This window comes from Meriones unguiculatus, chromosome X (genome assembly GCF_030254825.1).
Source record: "Meriones unguiculatus strain TT.TT164.6M chromosome X, Bangor_MerUng_6.1, whole genome shotgun sequence".
Lineage (NCBI taxonomy): Eukaryota > Metazoa > Chordata > Mammalia > Rodentia > Muridae > Meriones > Meriones unguiculatus.
Genome location: NC_083369.1, coordinates 26,146,493 through 26,162,098, shown reverse-complemented (window position 1 = coordinate 26,162,098; position 15,606 = coordinate 26,146,493). Strand labels below are relative to the sequence as shown.

General features: G+C 48.6%; 3 protein-coding genes across 3 annotated transcripts; 2 read left to right on the top strand and 1 right to left on the bottom strand.

Moving 5' to 3' along the window:
* Nucleotides 1-707: 707 nt before the first annotated feature.
* Nucleotides 708-4,702, top strand: Il2rg (interleukin 2 receptor subunit gamma). The gene is made up of 8 exons (XM_021662162.2): nucleotides 708-858; nucleotides 1,091-1,205; nucleotides 1,423-1,604; nucleotides 1,809-1,948; nucleotides 2,437-2,599; nucleotides 3,376-3,472; nucleotides 3,661-3,730; nucleotides 4,042-4,702. The coding sequence occupies exons 1-8, from the start codon at nucleotides 759-761 to the stop codon at nucleotides 4,225-4,227; spliced, it is 1,053 nt and encodes a 350-aa protein (XP_021517837.1). The 5' UTR covers nucleotides 708-758; the 3' UTR covers nucleotides 4,228-4,702.
* A 526-nt stretch (nucleotides 4,703-5,228) lies between these two features.
* CXHXorf65 (chromosome X CXorf65 homolog) lies at nucleotides 5,229-7,694 on the top strand. The gene is made up of 6 exons (XM_060375508.1): nucleotides 5,229-5,267; nucleotides 5,352-5,475; nucleotides 5,679-5,813; nucleotides 6,811-6,879; nucleotides 7,248-7,411; nucleotides 7,565-7,694. The coding sequence occupies exons 1-6, from the start codon at nucleotides 5,229-5,231 to the stop codon at nucleotides 7,655-7,657; spliced, it is 624 nt and encodes a 207-aa protein (XP_060231491.1). The 3' UTR covers nucleotides 7,658-7,694.
* Nucleotides 7,695-8,189: 495 nt separating this feature from the next.
* On the bottom strand, nucleotides 8,190-15,288 carry Foxo4 (forkhead box O4). The gene is made up of 3 exons (XM_021662166.2): nucleotides 14,352-15,288; nucleotides 9,882-10,941; nucleotides 8,190-9,602 (listed from the first exon to the last, which is right to left on the bottom strand). Exons 1-3 carry the CDS (start codon nucleotides 14,802-14,804, stop codon nucleotides 9,595-9,597), a joined length of 1,521 nt encoding a protein of 506 aa, XP_021517841.1. The 5' UTR covers nucleotides 14,805-15,288; the 3' UTR covers nucleotides 8,190-9,594.
* Between the last annotated feature and the right edge of the window lie 318 nt (nucleotides 15,289-15,606).

Below are 15,606 nucleotides of genomic sequence, written 5' to 3'. Positions count from 1 at the left end.
AGGTAATGAAAGGCTGATTTAGCACAGTGGCTGAGGTAACAGAAAGGAGGAAACTGCTGGGAGAAATACCACAGAAACAGGGCTGATTGGATTCTCAGTATGAGAGAGAAGAGGGACATGAAGAGGACCCTGAGGTTTCAATTCTGGCTGGTGCTGATGTCATTAAGCAGGACAAGGAAGACAGAAAGAGAAGCAGACTTGCAGAGAGATAAGGGAGCCAGAAGTTAGTACTGTTTTTCTTCCATTTTAGAAGCCAGCTCTCACCAGTGACAGGGACCAAGCTCAGGCAGCAGCTAGGGGTGGCTATTCTAGTTCAGATTAGGTCAGAGGAAAGACATCTATGTATGTGCCCACATGAATCAAGTCAGGTTTTTCCACCCTCTCAAGACCGTAGAACTTTGACAGAGGTTTAAGATAGCCTAGAGGGAAAAGGTGGTTGGAAATGGTTTGTGGTGGGGGTGGGTATTCAGCAGAACTTTCCCGGACCTAGGTGGCCTGAAGATTCTTGACTCTGTGACACTGCTGTTGATCAAGGATTCATCATGACATAACATCACCTTAAAACAGAACCCAACGTCCCAGGGGACTTAGCCTATGTTACTAACCCACTTGCTAACCCCCTCCCTCTACAGCGTGGTTTCTAAGGTTCTTTCCACCGGAAGCTATGACAAAAGGAAATGTATGGGTGGGGAGGGGTTGTAGGAGAGTTGTTCAGTGTTCTGACACAGACTACACCCAGAGAAAGAAGAGCAAGTGCCATGTTGAAGCCATTATTGCCATCTAGAACCTTCTTACTCCTTCAGCTGCTTCTGCTGGGGGTAGGGTGGAGCTCCAGTGTGAATGAAGACACCAGCACTGGTAGGAAATCTAGGACCAGACGGGGTAGTTGAAAGGAAGGCTATGGGGAAACGGCTAAACAGAAGAAATCTGGAGCCTGTTAGTGGCCACTATAATGACTCTAAAAAGACGCGTGGGGTGGGGGAAGGGCTCTCTGTCTCACTACTGCTTCTTCTGACCAAGATGTTTTTCTTTTACTCCACTACTACATTTTCTTCCCATACTTAGATTTTTTTTTTCCTGACTTCTACAGGTCCTATCCCGCCCCTCCCGCACGTTCAATGCTTTGTGTTCAATGTTGAGTATATAAGTTGTACTTGGAATAGCAGTTCTATGTCCCAGCCAACCAATCTGACTCTGCACTATAGGTAAGAGAGGCAGGAGGGGTTAGCACAAGAAGGTTGAGAAACTGGGCTAGCTGAGAGACTGTGTGTGGGCCAAAAATGAGGGTAGCCAGTTTCTCAGGCATCCTACTGGTTTCTCATGGGGTAAGTTGTCAGCTCAGACCAGACAAGGCTAGGTAGGCTATGGGTATATGCAGTACCCACATTTGCCCCATCATTCTTCCTTGTAACCCTTCTCTAGGTACCAGAAATTTAATGATAATAAATTCCGGGAGTGCAGCCACTATCTGTTCTCAGAAGAGATTACTTCTGGCTGTCAGATACAAGAAAAGAACATCGATCTCTACCACACATTTGTTGTCCAGCTCCAGGACCCCCAGAAACCCCAGAGGAAGGAACAAAGGCTAAACCTGCAGAATCTTGGTAATCTAGAAAGAAGTGGCCAAGAGGCCAGGGAGCTTAAGGACACTGGAGTTTATAGATTGTTCTTTCCTCATTGTTGGCCTTGGACAGAAAGGAGAAGATAGGGGTTTGGGATGGGGAAGGGGGGGAGGAATAAGGGGAATTACCTCCAAGATCCTGACTTGTCTAGGCTAGGGCAATGACCACAAGCACACATATCTCCAGTGATCCCATGGGCTCCAGAGAATCTAACACTTTACAACCTGAGTGAATCCCAGCTAGAGCTGAGCTGGAAAAGCAGCATCAATGAACGCTGTTTACAATACTTGGTGCAGTACCGGAGCGACCGTGATCGAAACTGGATGGTGAGTGACTTGGCATTGTGGATGCAGAAGCTAAGGCTATGCAAGATGAGAAAGGATTCAACTACTCAGATATAAGAACCTAATACTGAGTCCTAGTTCTCTGCCTTCCAGCTCTCTGTCTATATTTTCATTTCCTTTTCTATCATCACCAGTGAGCTTTCACTCTGGCTTTTCCCGGATGTGATCAGGAAGATCATCTTCTTCCTGATGCCAGACATAAAGGAACCCAGCAAGTAGATCTGGAGGGGAGAGCTACTTCTGAGTCAAGTTAGACAAGGGAGCAGTGTGTTGTGATTAGTCAGGAGAGGAGCAAAGTAGAACTGGGAGAGGGACCAGAACCAGTTTCTTGGTGTCTGTTTGTTTTTCCATAACTGGGAAGAACAAGAATTTAGAAGACTCAGAAGATGACATTGAGGTATAGGCAAGGGTGTTCGCATTCTCTCTTCCTTTACAAATAACTATCTTTCCCTCACCCTTCTTCTCCACAGGAACAAAGAGTGGATCATGAACCCAGATTCTCCCTGCCTAGTGTGGATGGGCAGAAACTGTACACATTCCGAGTTCGGAGCCGCTTTAACCCCATCTGCGGAAGTACTCAACACTGGAGTAAATGGAGCCAACCAATCTACTGGGGAAGCCACACCACAAAGGGTAAAGTCACCCAGATACCTGACCTCTAAATCATTAACGTAGTACCCCAACCTTTGTAATGCACTACTACTATCATTTGCTTTATCTCTATGCCTAAGCCTCTACTTCCCCTCACTTTTTCAACTCAATCACTATGAAGCAGAGTTTTCTATGCAGGGATGAGAAGGAGGTGCGGCCAAAATAGGAGAGTGAAGGCCAAAGGGTGCTCCAGGAGAATATGGAATGTGTGATGGGATCAGTAAGCAGGCATCTCTACGGCCAGCTCCAAGGGACCTGACAAACCGGTTATCAGGCATTCATGAAGCCACCAAGAAGACCACCTGCTGGTCACCTGGAACCACCTACGCATGCCCTGGGTCACCTTATAAGAGAACTCCTGGAGCCCCTCCTCCCTCTCTCTTTTTCTCTTTCGCCTCGTCTCTCTGCGACCCCCTTTCCCTTCCTCTAATAAACCTCCCACGTGCAACCGGTCTCGTGGTGTGATTTGTGAACCCGCCGTGTAACTCTCACAGCCGCACATTTCCTAACAATGTGTAGGAGGTCTCTACGGGATTCCATAGAGTCGGCATAGTGGAGATGACCTTGGATCTAGGCTGGCCTCTTTAATTTGGTTTATTCATCTGTAAAATGTAGATAAACATTGTTCTTCCTCCCTCTTAGGAGCTGTGTGGAAGGAAAGTCAGCATAAGGATTGTGTTTGGCACGGTGCCTGGCATCCATGTCTTATGAGTGCTACACATGCAGGGCTCATTTTCCTTTCTTTTTTTTTTCTACAGAGAATCCCTCCGTGTTTGTGCTGGAAGCTGTGCTCATACCTGTTGGCTCCATGGGATTGATTATTACCCTGATCTTTGTGTACTGTTGGCTGGAACGGTGAGATGTCAGGACGCCCTTAAAATAAGGGGGGGGTGGGGGCTTACTTCAGGATCTCCAGGGTAGATCATCCAAGAGCTATGATGGGGTGTTAAGAGGAAGCTATAGGTTCCATGCTGGTTAGTTGGATGAAGGGTACTAAAGAAGCTTTCATTTAATGCTTCTGCTCCCTCTTTTTCTCCGCTCAGGGCAATGCCTCGAATTCCCACCATCAAGAATCTAGAGGATCTGGTTACTGAGTACCACGGAAACTTTTCGGTGAGAACACTGCCATATGAATATTGCAGGTTATCAACTGCCAACTGCCAGCCAGGAAGACAGAATGTGAGGGGGGCAAGGTGGAGGGAGGAGGGGCCTGTACCATCAGGATGTGGCTGACCAAATGGAGGGTGGGCTAGGCAGAGAGAAGGAGCAAAAGACAAATGGAAATTGTGGTCTTAGGAGCCCTGGATGATAGCCCTTCTGGAATTACAATGGTTGCAGGGCTGTGAGAGCTCCCTTGGCCCAGAGCCTGGGTCTTTTGCTTCCTGCCCCTAATTGACCTCTGACCTGGAGATATCTGTCTTTAGGCCTGGAGTGGTGTGTCTAAAGGGCTGACTGAGAGTCTGCAGCCAGACTACAGTGAACGGTTCTGCCACGTCAGTGAGATTCTCCCCAAAGGAGGGGCCCTAGGAGAGGGGCCTGGAGGTTCTCCTTGCAGCCTGCATAGCCCCTACTGGCCTCCTCCATGTTATTCTCTGAAGCCTGAAGCCTGAAGCCTGAGCCTCAATCCTTTGATGGAACATCAGAGTCTTATAGCTCTAAGTGATTCCCTACTCATCTCGCCCATCTGGATCCAGTGCCCATTGGCTCCCCCTGTGGCTAATTTTCTATTTCATGTCCCATGTAACTGCTCCTCCATTCCATATGCTTTAGTTGAGAATGCCCCTTTCCCTTCTTCCTTATACAAGCTCCCTCCTCCCACTCAGTCTAGCACCTCCCACTTTATTTTAGAGAGGGTCTTACCCTATAGCGCAGGGTGGCTGAGAACTCACTGTGTAGACCAGGTTGGCCTATAATTCACAGGTAATCCTTCCACCTCAGCCTCCCAAGTGTTGGGGTTATTGGCATGTACTACTATGCCTAGCATGGCCCTTCTCTTTTACAGGATCCTCCCTCTCCTTTTCTACCTACCATTCAATTGTTCCTGAATCAATGAGAAATAAAGTTTCTACCAATGATCATCAAAAATGTCTGTTGTGGGATTGGGGAGCAACGGAAAGTTAGAGTGCAGTGAGGTTGGGAGGAATGGTGTGAGGGCAGAAAGGGGAATAATAATAGTCGTAATGTAGAAGCAAAGGTACCACAAATTAGCTAAAAGAAGTACTGTTCTGTCTACTTACTTTTCTATGGTAAATCTCTGTGCTCGGGCTCGTTCCACGGGCCAGTTTAGAATTATATTTGCCATGTTTTCCCAACTCCTAGAAGCTCTTTCAGAGTTCTGACCCAGTGTCTTCTCTCATTGGTTTTACTCTACCTTCTATTGTATGTATCACTTCTGACCTCACAATCCTTTAACTGCAGCCCCTGACCCCTCCCCCACAGATGTTGACCATCCCCAGATGCCAAAGGCTCTCCTGTCTGCTCTGTCTGGACCGCCTTCAACTTATTAGCTACATCTGTCCCTTCAGTCCCCCAACCCCATGGGCCCCTTCAGACCCCTGGGGCCACTAGAACACCTTTTTTCTGCATCATTCACCAGGGACTGAAGAGTGCGATGATCTTGGTAGCATGTTTATCTTCGTCCAACATGGAGGTGATGGGCAGCACAGAGTAACACTGTGGGGATGGACATGGGCAGGGTTGAGGATAGCTGAGCTCACTGATGGGATAGAACTAGAGAAGGGCCTGCATACCTCTATCTCATCTCTTCTCAGATAATGAACAGTTTCTGCTCAATACCAATTGCTCTATACTTCTCTTGCTCCATTACACCAAAAGGAAAATGGGATTACGTAAAACAGGTAAGTGGCTTGGGGAGGAGTAGTGATTGAATGTCGGAAGCAGCAAGCTGCTTCTAGTCTCTAAGCTTTCCTCCCAGCAAGAAGGGTTATCCTCATATCCCTAAACATTCTTCAAACCCATTCTGTAGAGGACCATTGGCCCTTTTTACTCATAATTCTCTGTTCTTACCTATCTCATAAATTACCCTGTGGCCTTCCTCTAGACATCATTGATTTTTGTGATGAAACGGGGACCATGAAGTTACTCTTCCTGTCGAAGACACCTGGAGACTATGCCAGCAAATTCCTTACACCTAGAAATACCTACTACGTTTGTAAAGTGGAGCGTGGGGCACCAGGTAGAGGTTTGGAGGTGTTCTCTATAGATCAAGTCCCTCAAGATGGATTATGAAACTTGTCCTTAAAAAAAAGCAAGGCAGCTTTTTTAGCACTCAAGGAACTAAGGCAGGAGGACTGAGAGCTCAAGGGCAGCCTTAGTTTCATAGCAAGACTTCATCCCAAACTCAAATACCAGAAAAACAACAACAAACAATATAAAGCAGGGCTGGCATGTAGCTCAGTTGGCAGAGAGCTTGCCTAGCATGCATGAAGTTCTGGGTCTCATCCCTAACATGGCATAAAGTTGGGTATGGTGGAGCATGCCTATCATCGTAGTGGAGGCAGGAGGATCAGAAGTGCGAGGTCATCTTTAACTATACAGAAACTTTGAGGACAGCCTGGGTTGCATAAGACCTTGTCTCAAAGTAAATAAATACAATCTTTAGAAATGGAGGTAAGGAGGCTTGAAAGTTGGAGGCCATCTTGGGCTACATAGTAAGACACTGTCTCAAAAGAAAACACCCACAGTGTGGAGCCAGGAGTATTAGGAGTTCAAATGGAACTTAAGCTATATGGGGATTCTACCTCAAGACTCCAAAAACAAAATAGTAAATAGGGCATCCTCAACCAGATCCAAATTGACTATATTTAATCAGCTCAAAGAAAGGGCACTACAGCCTGGCCGCGGTGAAATACAGCTTGTGGTCAGCCTGGTCTACAAAGTAAGTCCAGGACAGCCAGGCCTCTGTTACACAGAAAAACCCTATCTTGAAAAACCGAAAGAAAAAAAAAAAAAAAAGGAAAGGAAAAGGGCGCTATTTTGATGACAGTAGTTAGGTATATATATACTATGCCATCCTATTTCATCCTAGGGTGAATGGAGGTCTATGCCAAGGAGAGGGAAAAAGTATACCAGCTCAAGGTGTTTAGTGTTAGAATCCTGAAATCTTGGCCTTTAAAAGGGCAGGGACTTCGTATGTATCAGGGGCTGGAGAGAGCATAATGCTATGTTTACAGGTAACAGGATTGAGAATCCCTACAAAGCTATTGTGCCCCTCCTGAAGAATCCAGAACCTCAAATAGTTGGTAAGGCATCTGGTGGGGGAGGTCGGACCTATGAAGCAGTGTACATAGCTATGTGCTGGGATTTTTAAAGGCAGCCAGGGCTGAATGTGGAAGACTGACAGAGAAGGGGGCAGTATGAATGTAGGGATGGGGCCAGCATAGCGTGGTAGGTAGGATCATAGGAACTTATGAAAAGGGGGACAAGGATCTCGGTAAACTTTAGAGGGGGTGTCATGTGAACCATACATGCCACTCCCTCCTCACTTCCTTGCCATCTCTATCACTCTGGCATGGCATCCTGTCATCTAATCTGACTGGTCCACTGAATGACAGAGAATGGGTTCCATCTCTGTTCCTCTGAGGGACTGGTGCTTTTTCTTGTTTTCTAGACGCCCTTCGCACACAATGTGAGTTCTTAGAAAGAAGTCGGATAAAGATGCTTAAAGCTCTAGAAGCTAAGAGGTTGGCAGCCATGGAATCCGCTGTAAACATCCCAACAAAATCCCCCAAGAGTGGTGTACAGCAGACACCCAGCCCAAGTGGGCAAATGAAGGTTCGTGCGTTGCTCGAATTTAGAATTTCCTTTCTCAATCTTATGTCTATGTTCACCACCTGACTCCAATCTCTTTTCTTTCCTTTGGCCCTAGACAGTAGAAACCTTTCCCTGCAGAGCCTCTACATTAATATATATTTTTTTCTTTTCTAGTCTAAATCTGCGCGGTCAGACGACGATGGGCCACCTTCCAGCCGCAAACCAGTCTATAAGACTAGAGCAGACTTTGTCAAGAGACACCGTTAACTCAATAAAGTGACCAAGTGAGAGCAGCAACTACCCGGGGGAAAACCTGAAATTACTGGATTTTAACAGGAGGTTTCTTTTTCTAGAAAGACTCCTCCTAGTATCTGCACAAAGGCTTCCGTAGGCTGCAGACACCAGGAAGGCTGAGGGTGGATGGGAGGAACAACAGAGAGGGCTGGAGCGAGCACTTGGGTGGGTGGGGGTGGGGGTTGAGGAAAGACTGTGAAGTCTGGCTACTAGACTTTCAGTACAATGAGCCTTTGAGGTCCAGAGAAGGGGGTGGGGTCTTCTCAAACCAGAGTAACCTACCTCCCCTCGGAGGAGGAGGCCTATCTTACAGCCGCCTACTCCTGCTGGGTTGAGGTGTCCCTCCCCCACCACTCCATTACCTCCCAGGCTGAAATTTCCCCACCTCCCAGCCTGCGGGCAGTCCCTCCCACCCGCCCTTCAACTAACTGCCCTTCACCTTTCTGCCTGCCTCCATCCCCCATGTTGGAGGAGGGCAGCAAGGCAGCAGAAACCAGAAACCATATCTGATTATAGACATTTATTGAACTCATTTATTGATTTGACACACTTCCCCACTCCAATCTAGCACATGATACAATCTGGGCAGGCCAGGCGCTGACACAGGAAATGATGGGAACCCACAGCAGGGGTGGGGGAGGGGACAATGCAAAGGACCCTGGGGGAAGGGCTGCTTAGGGGCTTGGGTGGAGGAGCCCCAGATGGCCTCTCTGGCAGGTGCTAGTAAACCTGATCCACATTCCCCCATCCCTGCTCATTTCCCAGACCCTCAGCCAACTCCCCATGCTCCCCCTTCCCTGTTCCTCTCCACAGCCCTGCCAGCCACTACACAGTCTTCCACATAACCCTGGCAGTCTAGGACTAGGAAGAAGGGCAGGGACAGCTGTCCCAAGTCTTGAACAGGGAGGTCTCTGTACCTAACTTTACTACCCTAAATCCTTCTTCTTTCACGCCCCTCCCAGGCCCCAAGCCAATTCCAGGCCTTGGATGCTCTCTCTGGTAGCACTAACCCGCGCTGGTCAAACAAAGAGTGTGCTTGCCCCCCAACAGCACCCTCTTCTAGGCACAAGTGAACAGAATGCGGGAACCTGGCTTAGGCTTCTTTCTTTAAACTCTAACCTAAGTATGCATAGAGCTTTTTCTAGACCTGGTCCAAAAGGGGAGCACTTTCATCCAGTCACTCTTGCTACCCAGCTTCCTGCATCTCTTCCATAAAGTCTGTAGTGTTTGTATCATGTCACTATGACAAAGCCTTCAGGAAAAAAAAAAAAGCATACTCCCCATCACTAGCACCTCACCACTGTTAAAAATCTCTATATTTGTGTTTCTATTTCTTTAAAAGTTTATAAAAAGCCTGTCTGTTATCTGCATCCTTCCAAAAGTGATTTGGCCTGGTGAGCCACTCCAGTGCTCAAAACTTGGCCCTTCTAGGTCCCCTACCCAACTCCCACCCCACTGCATAAAAATCCAGGCTCAATTTAGCCTGGCCCGGCTCTAGTAAGACTCTACAAAAGAAAAAAAAAAAGAGTAATCCTGCTCCCAAAGGCAGGGTAATAAGGCCACTGGTGACTTCACATTTCCAACAGCATTGCTGGCCCCTGCTACAAGGCCTAGGAGGTGGGAATGGGGAGATCAATGATGGCTCTCAAGAAAGGGCCATAATTATCCCCTAATTGGCACAGTGAGAATAAGCCCTCTTCCCTCCTTCCTCCTATCACTCTCCTCCACAATCCCCATATGCCAAAGCATTATCTTTATAATTTCTCAACACTCTATTGTGTGACCACCTAACCCTAGCTCTAAAGCAGGGCCCCAAACTCCTGGAGAGGGCTCAAGGGGGAAAAATGGATGAGGGCAGGCCTGGCTCCACCTCTACCGCTGAAGCAGGGGACAAAGCTTCCGGCTGTGACTCAGGGATCTGTGGGAAAAAGAAATAAAGGACAAAATAAAAGATTCATTTGGGACACCATTCAGATTCATACCAGAGGTAGGTACTCCCTCACCTCCACACAGCCCTCCCTTCTGTGATGAGGAGCCCGGAGGTTCGATCTAGAAGTTATACTATTCTAATATGACATCCTTTCTCCAACTTCCCAGGAACTTCTATTATCTGCTACAAGGTTCTCTCTGGCTCATATCTTAGAATTAGCAGAGCATTCAAGAGCAAAGATGCTGTAGTGATTAAGAGGTGTTATACCTGACTCAAAGTTGAAGTCCAGTCCCTCACCACCATCCATGAGGTCACTGATGATGTGATCCATGTCGCACTCCAGGTCCTCTAGATACATATCAAGATCTAGATCCTGAGGCATTCTGTCATGGCTGGTAGCTTCAGTAGGAGACACGAGCACAGGGTTTCCCAGGACTTTAGGGATGGGAGCACCTGCCATGATTGGCGGTGGTGCCATCACAGAAAGGCCGGGAACCAGGTTGTTGTGACCTGGACCTTCTAGTGGCTTAGGACATAGGCTAACTCCTGTAGCCAGCTTGCTAGAGGAAGGCATTCCTCCCAATAACAGAAGTGTAGGAGCCTGAGACAGAATTGGATCTACTTGGGTCATGAGAACATCAGCAGGAGGTGGTGGTGTATCAGAGGTGAGCAGGGCCTCTAGAGACTGGGAGCTTGAGAAGCACCCTTCTCCTGCTGACAGAGACCCATCTATTGGGCCAAAAAGGGAGGCACCGTAGCCATGTAAGGGGCCAGAAAGCCCAGGATGCTGCAAAGAGAAGCCAGAGAGACTGCTCCTAGACAGCAGGGAATGGGGGGATGCAAGATTGAGCCCATCTAGCAGCTCTAGATCTTCACTGAGGGTGGGAGGGACCCCCGCTGCATAGCTGCTGGCTGAGGCTGGCATTTCCTCTTCTGATAGCACCTCAGACTCTGGCCCCATGGGCAACAGCCGAGTGCTGATAGTGCTAGCATTTGAACTGCTTCCTGGACGGAAGGTGGTCCACACATCAGCTTCTTCCCGATTTCGAGGACAAGTGCTGCTCGACCACTTGGCAAAGTGGCCCAGAGGGCTCCTTGGAGTGGCACCTTCAGGTGGAGCTGGCAGGACAGATGGCTTCTTCTTGGGGCCTCTATTGCGGCCCCGGAGCACCTTGCTGCTGCTATCCATGGAGGCAGCCCTACGGCGGGGTGCCTTGCCACCCTTGCCGCCCTCTGGGTTCAGCATCCACCAAGAGCTCTTGCCAGTGGCCTCATTGTGAACTTTGATGAACTTGCTGTGCAAGGACAGGTTGTGACGGATGGAGTTCTGGATGGGACAGAGGTAGGAGAAAAGGGGCGTGAGATATGTTTAAGGGAGGTTGGTAGCCAGCTGTGTAATCTAAGGGAGGGCTGGAACACAGCAGAAGCTCAAAAGTCAAATCCAGGGAGGAAAAGTAGAGTGTGGCGGGAGAGAAGAGACTATACCAAGTTGCCAGGCCCAGTGAGACCTCCATATTTCTCAGTACAGGAAGACAAAGTAACAACCTACTTTCCAGAGAGCCAATATCCACCCTAGGAAAGTTCCTCTCGAACCTCTGGGTGCAGTGATGGGTTGGTGGGCACCCGGGAGTACTGTTGATGTAGAAAAACTAGGCTCAGATAGGAAAAGGCATTCCATAGTATCATTCCTTTCCTGATGTACAAGGTCGGGTACAGGATGGTGGCCATACCAGTCCAGGAATGACCAGTCATGCGCCAGTTCTCTCAATCTGCTAGAGGGCTGGAAGCTCAGCACAGCTGGTGCTCCATTCCTCATTGGCCCTTTAGGTCAACCAGATAACTCTCTTGGATTAGATCTGAAGCTGGGCCTTTAATTCTAGCATTCAGAGAGGCAGAGGCAGGTGGATTTCTGTGAGTTTGAACACAGCCTGGTCTACAAAGTGAATTCCAGGAAAGTAAGAGCTATAGACAGACCATGTCTCAAAACACCAAAAGGTTCAGCAGTCTTCTTATTGCCAGTTGGGACACACTCCACACTTTCATGAGGTATAATTTCTCTGTCCCCTTTTCCTAGGGAGGTTTCCTTCTCTAAATTCTACTGGATGCCAAGCTTAAATCCTGTGTCTTTTAATAAAGCATCTGCTTATCTTCTATAGCTAAATTTCTTATGTAGTGTTTTTATCTGTTTCCCACAATTTTAATCAATATGGCACGGTTTATGGTTTCATGTAATTAGCCTTGTCAATTATAACTACCAAAGGTACATTAACTGGTGACATTAAGATAAATATATCCCTTTTCCCCTAGTAGCCTTGGGGGCAAGATGAAGGGTGCGGCTTCTTGAATCCCTACAGCAGCTTATTTTTACTGGTTGGTATATGCTGTCTGTGGAACCTCCATCACTTTCCTCCCTCTTTCCCTGTTTTAACCCCCTGGAAGTCTTCTAAGAATTTGAGCATATTCTCTGTACCCTAAAGGTCATATGACCTCCCAAAGGGAGCTCTTTAGTTTAAAAATACAGCCAAGAGGAAACTGAAGCATGCTAGGAGCCACTAAGAAACTGAGGCTCTAGACAGTGAGAAATAATTTTCCGATGACTGGTAAACAAACAAACAGACAAAAACAAAACAAAACAAAACTTTTTCGCCTTAGTCCCAGTACTCATGGAGGTAGAGGTAGCCAGATCTTTGTAAGTTCAAGGCCAGCCTGGTCTACAAGGTCACTCCAGGACAGCCACAGAAAAACTCAAAACTCTATCTTGAAAAATCAAAAAAAAAAAAAAAAAAAAAAAGAAAAGAAAAGAAAAGAAAAGAAAAAAAGCGTCCCTTTTCTTGAAGAGCTTGGCTTGAGCAGCCTCTTGTGTCAGGGTCCTTTAGAGAAAGGCCTCTTTGCCTCACTGGGCCCATCTATCCACCTTCTGGCTCTCAGTAACTGCGAGCAATGTTTCGTCTTTTGGGTGTGTGATTTCCTCCTTTCTTTTCTCCAATGCTGGGTCTACTGAAGTGTGTGTGCACATGCTCGCGTGTGAGTGCGCAAGCGCTTATGCCTCTGTGGTGTGGGTCAAGCCCAGAGACTCACTTATATTGTGCACGGGATTGACTACAGAGCAACACTTCCATCTACATTCCCTCTCCGTTAGGCCTTGGAACAAGCAAGTGGGAGAGGTAAATTCCCAGGTGTGTGTGTGGGAGGTGGCTGATAAACGGCTCACTAAGTCACCTAACTTAAGCATTCTTGTTCAAGTGAGTGCCGCCCCCTGGTGGGGTGGGAGTGACCTTGGCGCAACACCAGGGAAGTAAGTATGAAGCTTCCTGCTGGGGGGGGGGGCTTTGGAAGCTTTAGACCCCATCTAACTAGGTTTGGCACTGAAAGCAAGCCAGGCTTTCCTTAAAGAAACAAGATCTTTGGCAAAACTTGCATTCAAGTCTTCATCCTGATGGCAGGCTAATCACCTAACCTCCATGCGCCTTAATTTCCTCATATGCAAAATGTGGACTCTCAGAACTGTCTCAAAGACTAACAAAAAAAAAATGAAAAAAAAATCTTAAAATTATTTCATGGATTGTGGATTTAGCTTAGGAGAAACCACAATGCCATGAGTTCAGTTCTCAGAACCAAAACAAAACAAAAAAAATTTCATCAACTATAAAGGCTGTGATACGTGTCAATCATACTCCCACAATATAACAAGCATGCGTGGTCATTTTACCCTGGAAAATCAACTTAAGAGAGAAGAAAAACAGCTGTGCAGTCTGGGTTCAAGGAGGGAAGCTCTTTGTGAGCTTCAGATTGTGGCATGGCAGTCTACACAGAAATAGTGCCAAGGGTCTCGGTCAGCTGTCCCATCTTCTGTTCCTTCTGGCCCCTACGCATGCTGCTGATCTGCTCCCTCTAACATCTATGGGAAGATATTCTGCACATTCTGTCCGCTGTACTTGGAACACGAACCCTAACCACCTACTGAGGTACAAGGCATTCATAGGGGTTGAACGCTCTGATTCCTTAGTTTTGTGATTAGACCCTATATTTCTCTGGCAAAGTTTTCAGACTTATTGATAGCCTATGCCTCCTTTCTTCATGAATAGTATTCCTCAACAACAAAGGCTTTCCCCGAGTGTTTGAATAGGTCCTTACAAGGAAGAATTTTTGACAGGAGAGGGTAAACTGAGGCACATAGCAGCTCACATCTTTTTTTCCTTAGTGCACAAGGTCGGCTACCTCTATCCATGGATACCAACCACTTTCCCCCCCCCTTCACAGCCCACTCCCTCTTCGGCACAGCAATCCTGTAACAGTTCCTGTTCACTGAGGTATTGGGAGGCAAGCACGGAATCCGAGTAATCCCGCAGGAATGGGCCAAAAGGTGTTGGGTGGGAGGTGAGGGAGGAGGGAAGGCTAGGTGCGGGTGGAGAATCCACACAGTTTCTGCTGTACATAGGATAAAGACTTCTCTGTGGGAATAAATGTGTGGAGTAGCTCAAGCCAAAGTGCTGAGTAGCGAGTAGAGAATTCTATTTTCCTCAGAGCAGGGACAGTGTCTTATTCATTGCTGATCCTCCTGCTCCAAGCTCAGAGTGTGGCATATACTATGTACTAAGTAAATGTTTGTCTAACTGAAGATTGAAGGTGGATCTTTGGGCTTTCCAAAGTAGTGGAGAGTCAGTAACGGGGCCTCCCGGAGTGAGAGTAACCAAAGGGTCCAAGGGTGGATTGTGTGAAGTTAAGGGTCATACTTACCTTCCATCCTGCCGAGCTGTTGCTGTCACCCTTGTCCTTGAAGTAGGGCACCGTGCGGACCATCCATTCGTAGATCTGGGCGAGTGTCAGCCGCTTCTCCGGGGCGCTTTCAATGGCCTGGCTGATGAGTTCTGCATATGACTGATTTCCCCAGGCATTCCGGCGGGAGCCTCCCTTCCGAGGACCTGTTACGGCCCCCAGGATTCCCGGCTGGGGGACCCCTGCCGGCTCTGGGAGCCGAGGGGGCAACAGGGTTGGTTCGGAGTGTCCCTCCGAGTGTACCTTCTGTCCCAGACTGGGCTCCACCTCGGACGGCTCCTGTGGCTTCGTCGCGAATTCTGGTCGAGGAAGGGGCCAGGTGCAGGATCGCGGACGGCTCTGGGGTTCGAAGTCGGGATCGAGGTCTATGATCGCAGCAGCCTCTGTGGCTGACTTCTTATTCTCTGGATCCATACGTGGAGCTGAACCTCTGCCGCTCAGAGTTCAGTGGAGCCTGCCACAGTCCCTCACCATGCCTCCCCTCAGTGGGGAAGCAACGAGGTCCAGGAGGCACATTCCTGCCAGTTCTCAGAAAGTCACGAACTCAGGACTCTAGCCCCCAAACTGTCCCTTCCACTTAGTTCTCTGAGCCCCTTCCCGACTACAGGGTACAGCTTCAGAGGAGCGCTCTGAAGCACCACCTGTAACCTCCGCCTAGCGAAGGCACTTTCCGCACCGTCTCTCTCAGCTTCCTGCTCTTTTAAACCTGAGGCACCATATCCCCCTCATACATTGCGCTCCCATCACCGAACGCCTCCTTAGCGAAGTTCCCTCCCCCTTTCAAGTTGCTGCCCCCCGGACACTCCTCCCAAATTTCCTCCACCGGGATCGCTGCCCTCCCCCACGCCCCGCTCCAGGGCTTCTCTTATCCCTCCCCTGGTTCCCCCTCCCCCCCGCCTCTTCCCCCCGGGTCACTCTTGATAGGGTCAAGGTTCTCGCGGCCACAGCCTCCCTAACTCCCGTACTGAATCCCCTATCGGACCCCCCCCACCCCCCGCCCCCCGGGTTTCCCTTTTGTTTTGCTCCAAGCAGCAGCCCCCGCCTGACGTCTCTGTTTACCACTCGCAGGGGCAGCCATCTGCGCACGCGCCTCGAGAGCCGCTTGGGAAACGCAGTTCTTCGATCGTGCCACCCTGGTCGGTCTCCGGGACTACATCTCCCGTCCTACCTAGCGACGTGGAGTCCGATAGCAGCAGAAGAGCTGCGCGTGGCAGGA

Coding starts and splice junctions, on each gene's coding strand:
- CXHXorf65 (XM_060375508.1), top strand. CDS start 5,229: ATGATCTTGGTAGCATGTTTATCTTCGTCCAACATGGAG. Junction 5,268..5,351: donor TATCTTCGTCCAACATGGAG/GTGATGGGCAGC, acceptor GGATAGAACTAG/AGAAGGGCCTGCATACCTCT. Junction 7,412..7,564: donor GCCCAAGTGGGCAAATGAAG/GTTCGTGCGTTG, acceptor TTTCTTTTCTAG/TCTAAATCTGCGCGGTCAGA.
- Il2rg (XM_021662162.2), top strand. CDS start 759: ATGTTGAAGCCATTATTGCCATCTAGAACCTTCTTACTCCTTCAGCTG. Junction 2,600..3,375: donor GGGAAGCCACACCACAAAGG/GTAAAGTCACCC, acceptor TTTTTTCTACAG/AGAATCCCTCCGTGTTTGTG. Junction 3,731..4,041: donor AGTACCACGGAAACTTTTCG/GTGAGAACACTG, acceptor ATCTGTCTTTAG/GCCTGGAGTGGTGTGTCTAA.
- Foxo4 (XM_021662166.2), bottom strand. CDS start 14,804: ATGGATCCAGAGAATAAGAAGTCAGCCACAGAGGCTGCTGCGATCATA. Junction 10,942..14,351: donor ACAGCTCGGCAGGATGGAAG/GTAAGTATGACC, acceptor TGTCCCATCCAG/AACTCCATCCGTCACAACCT.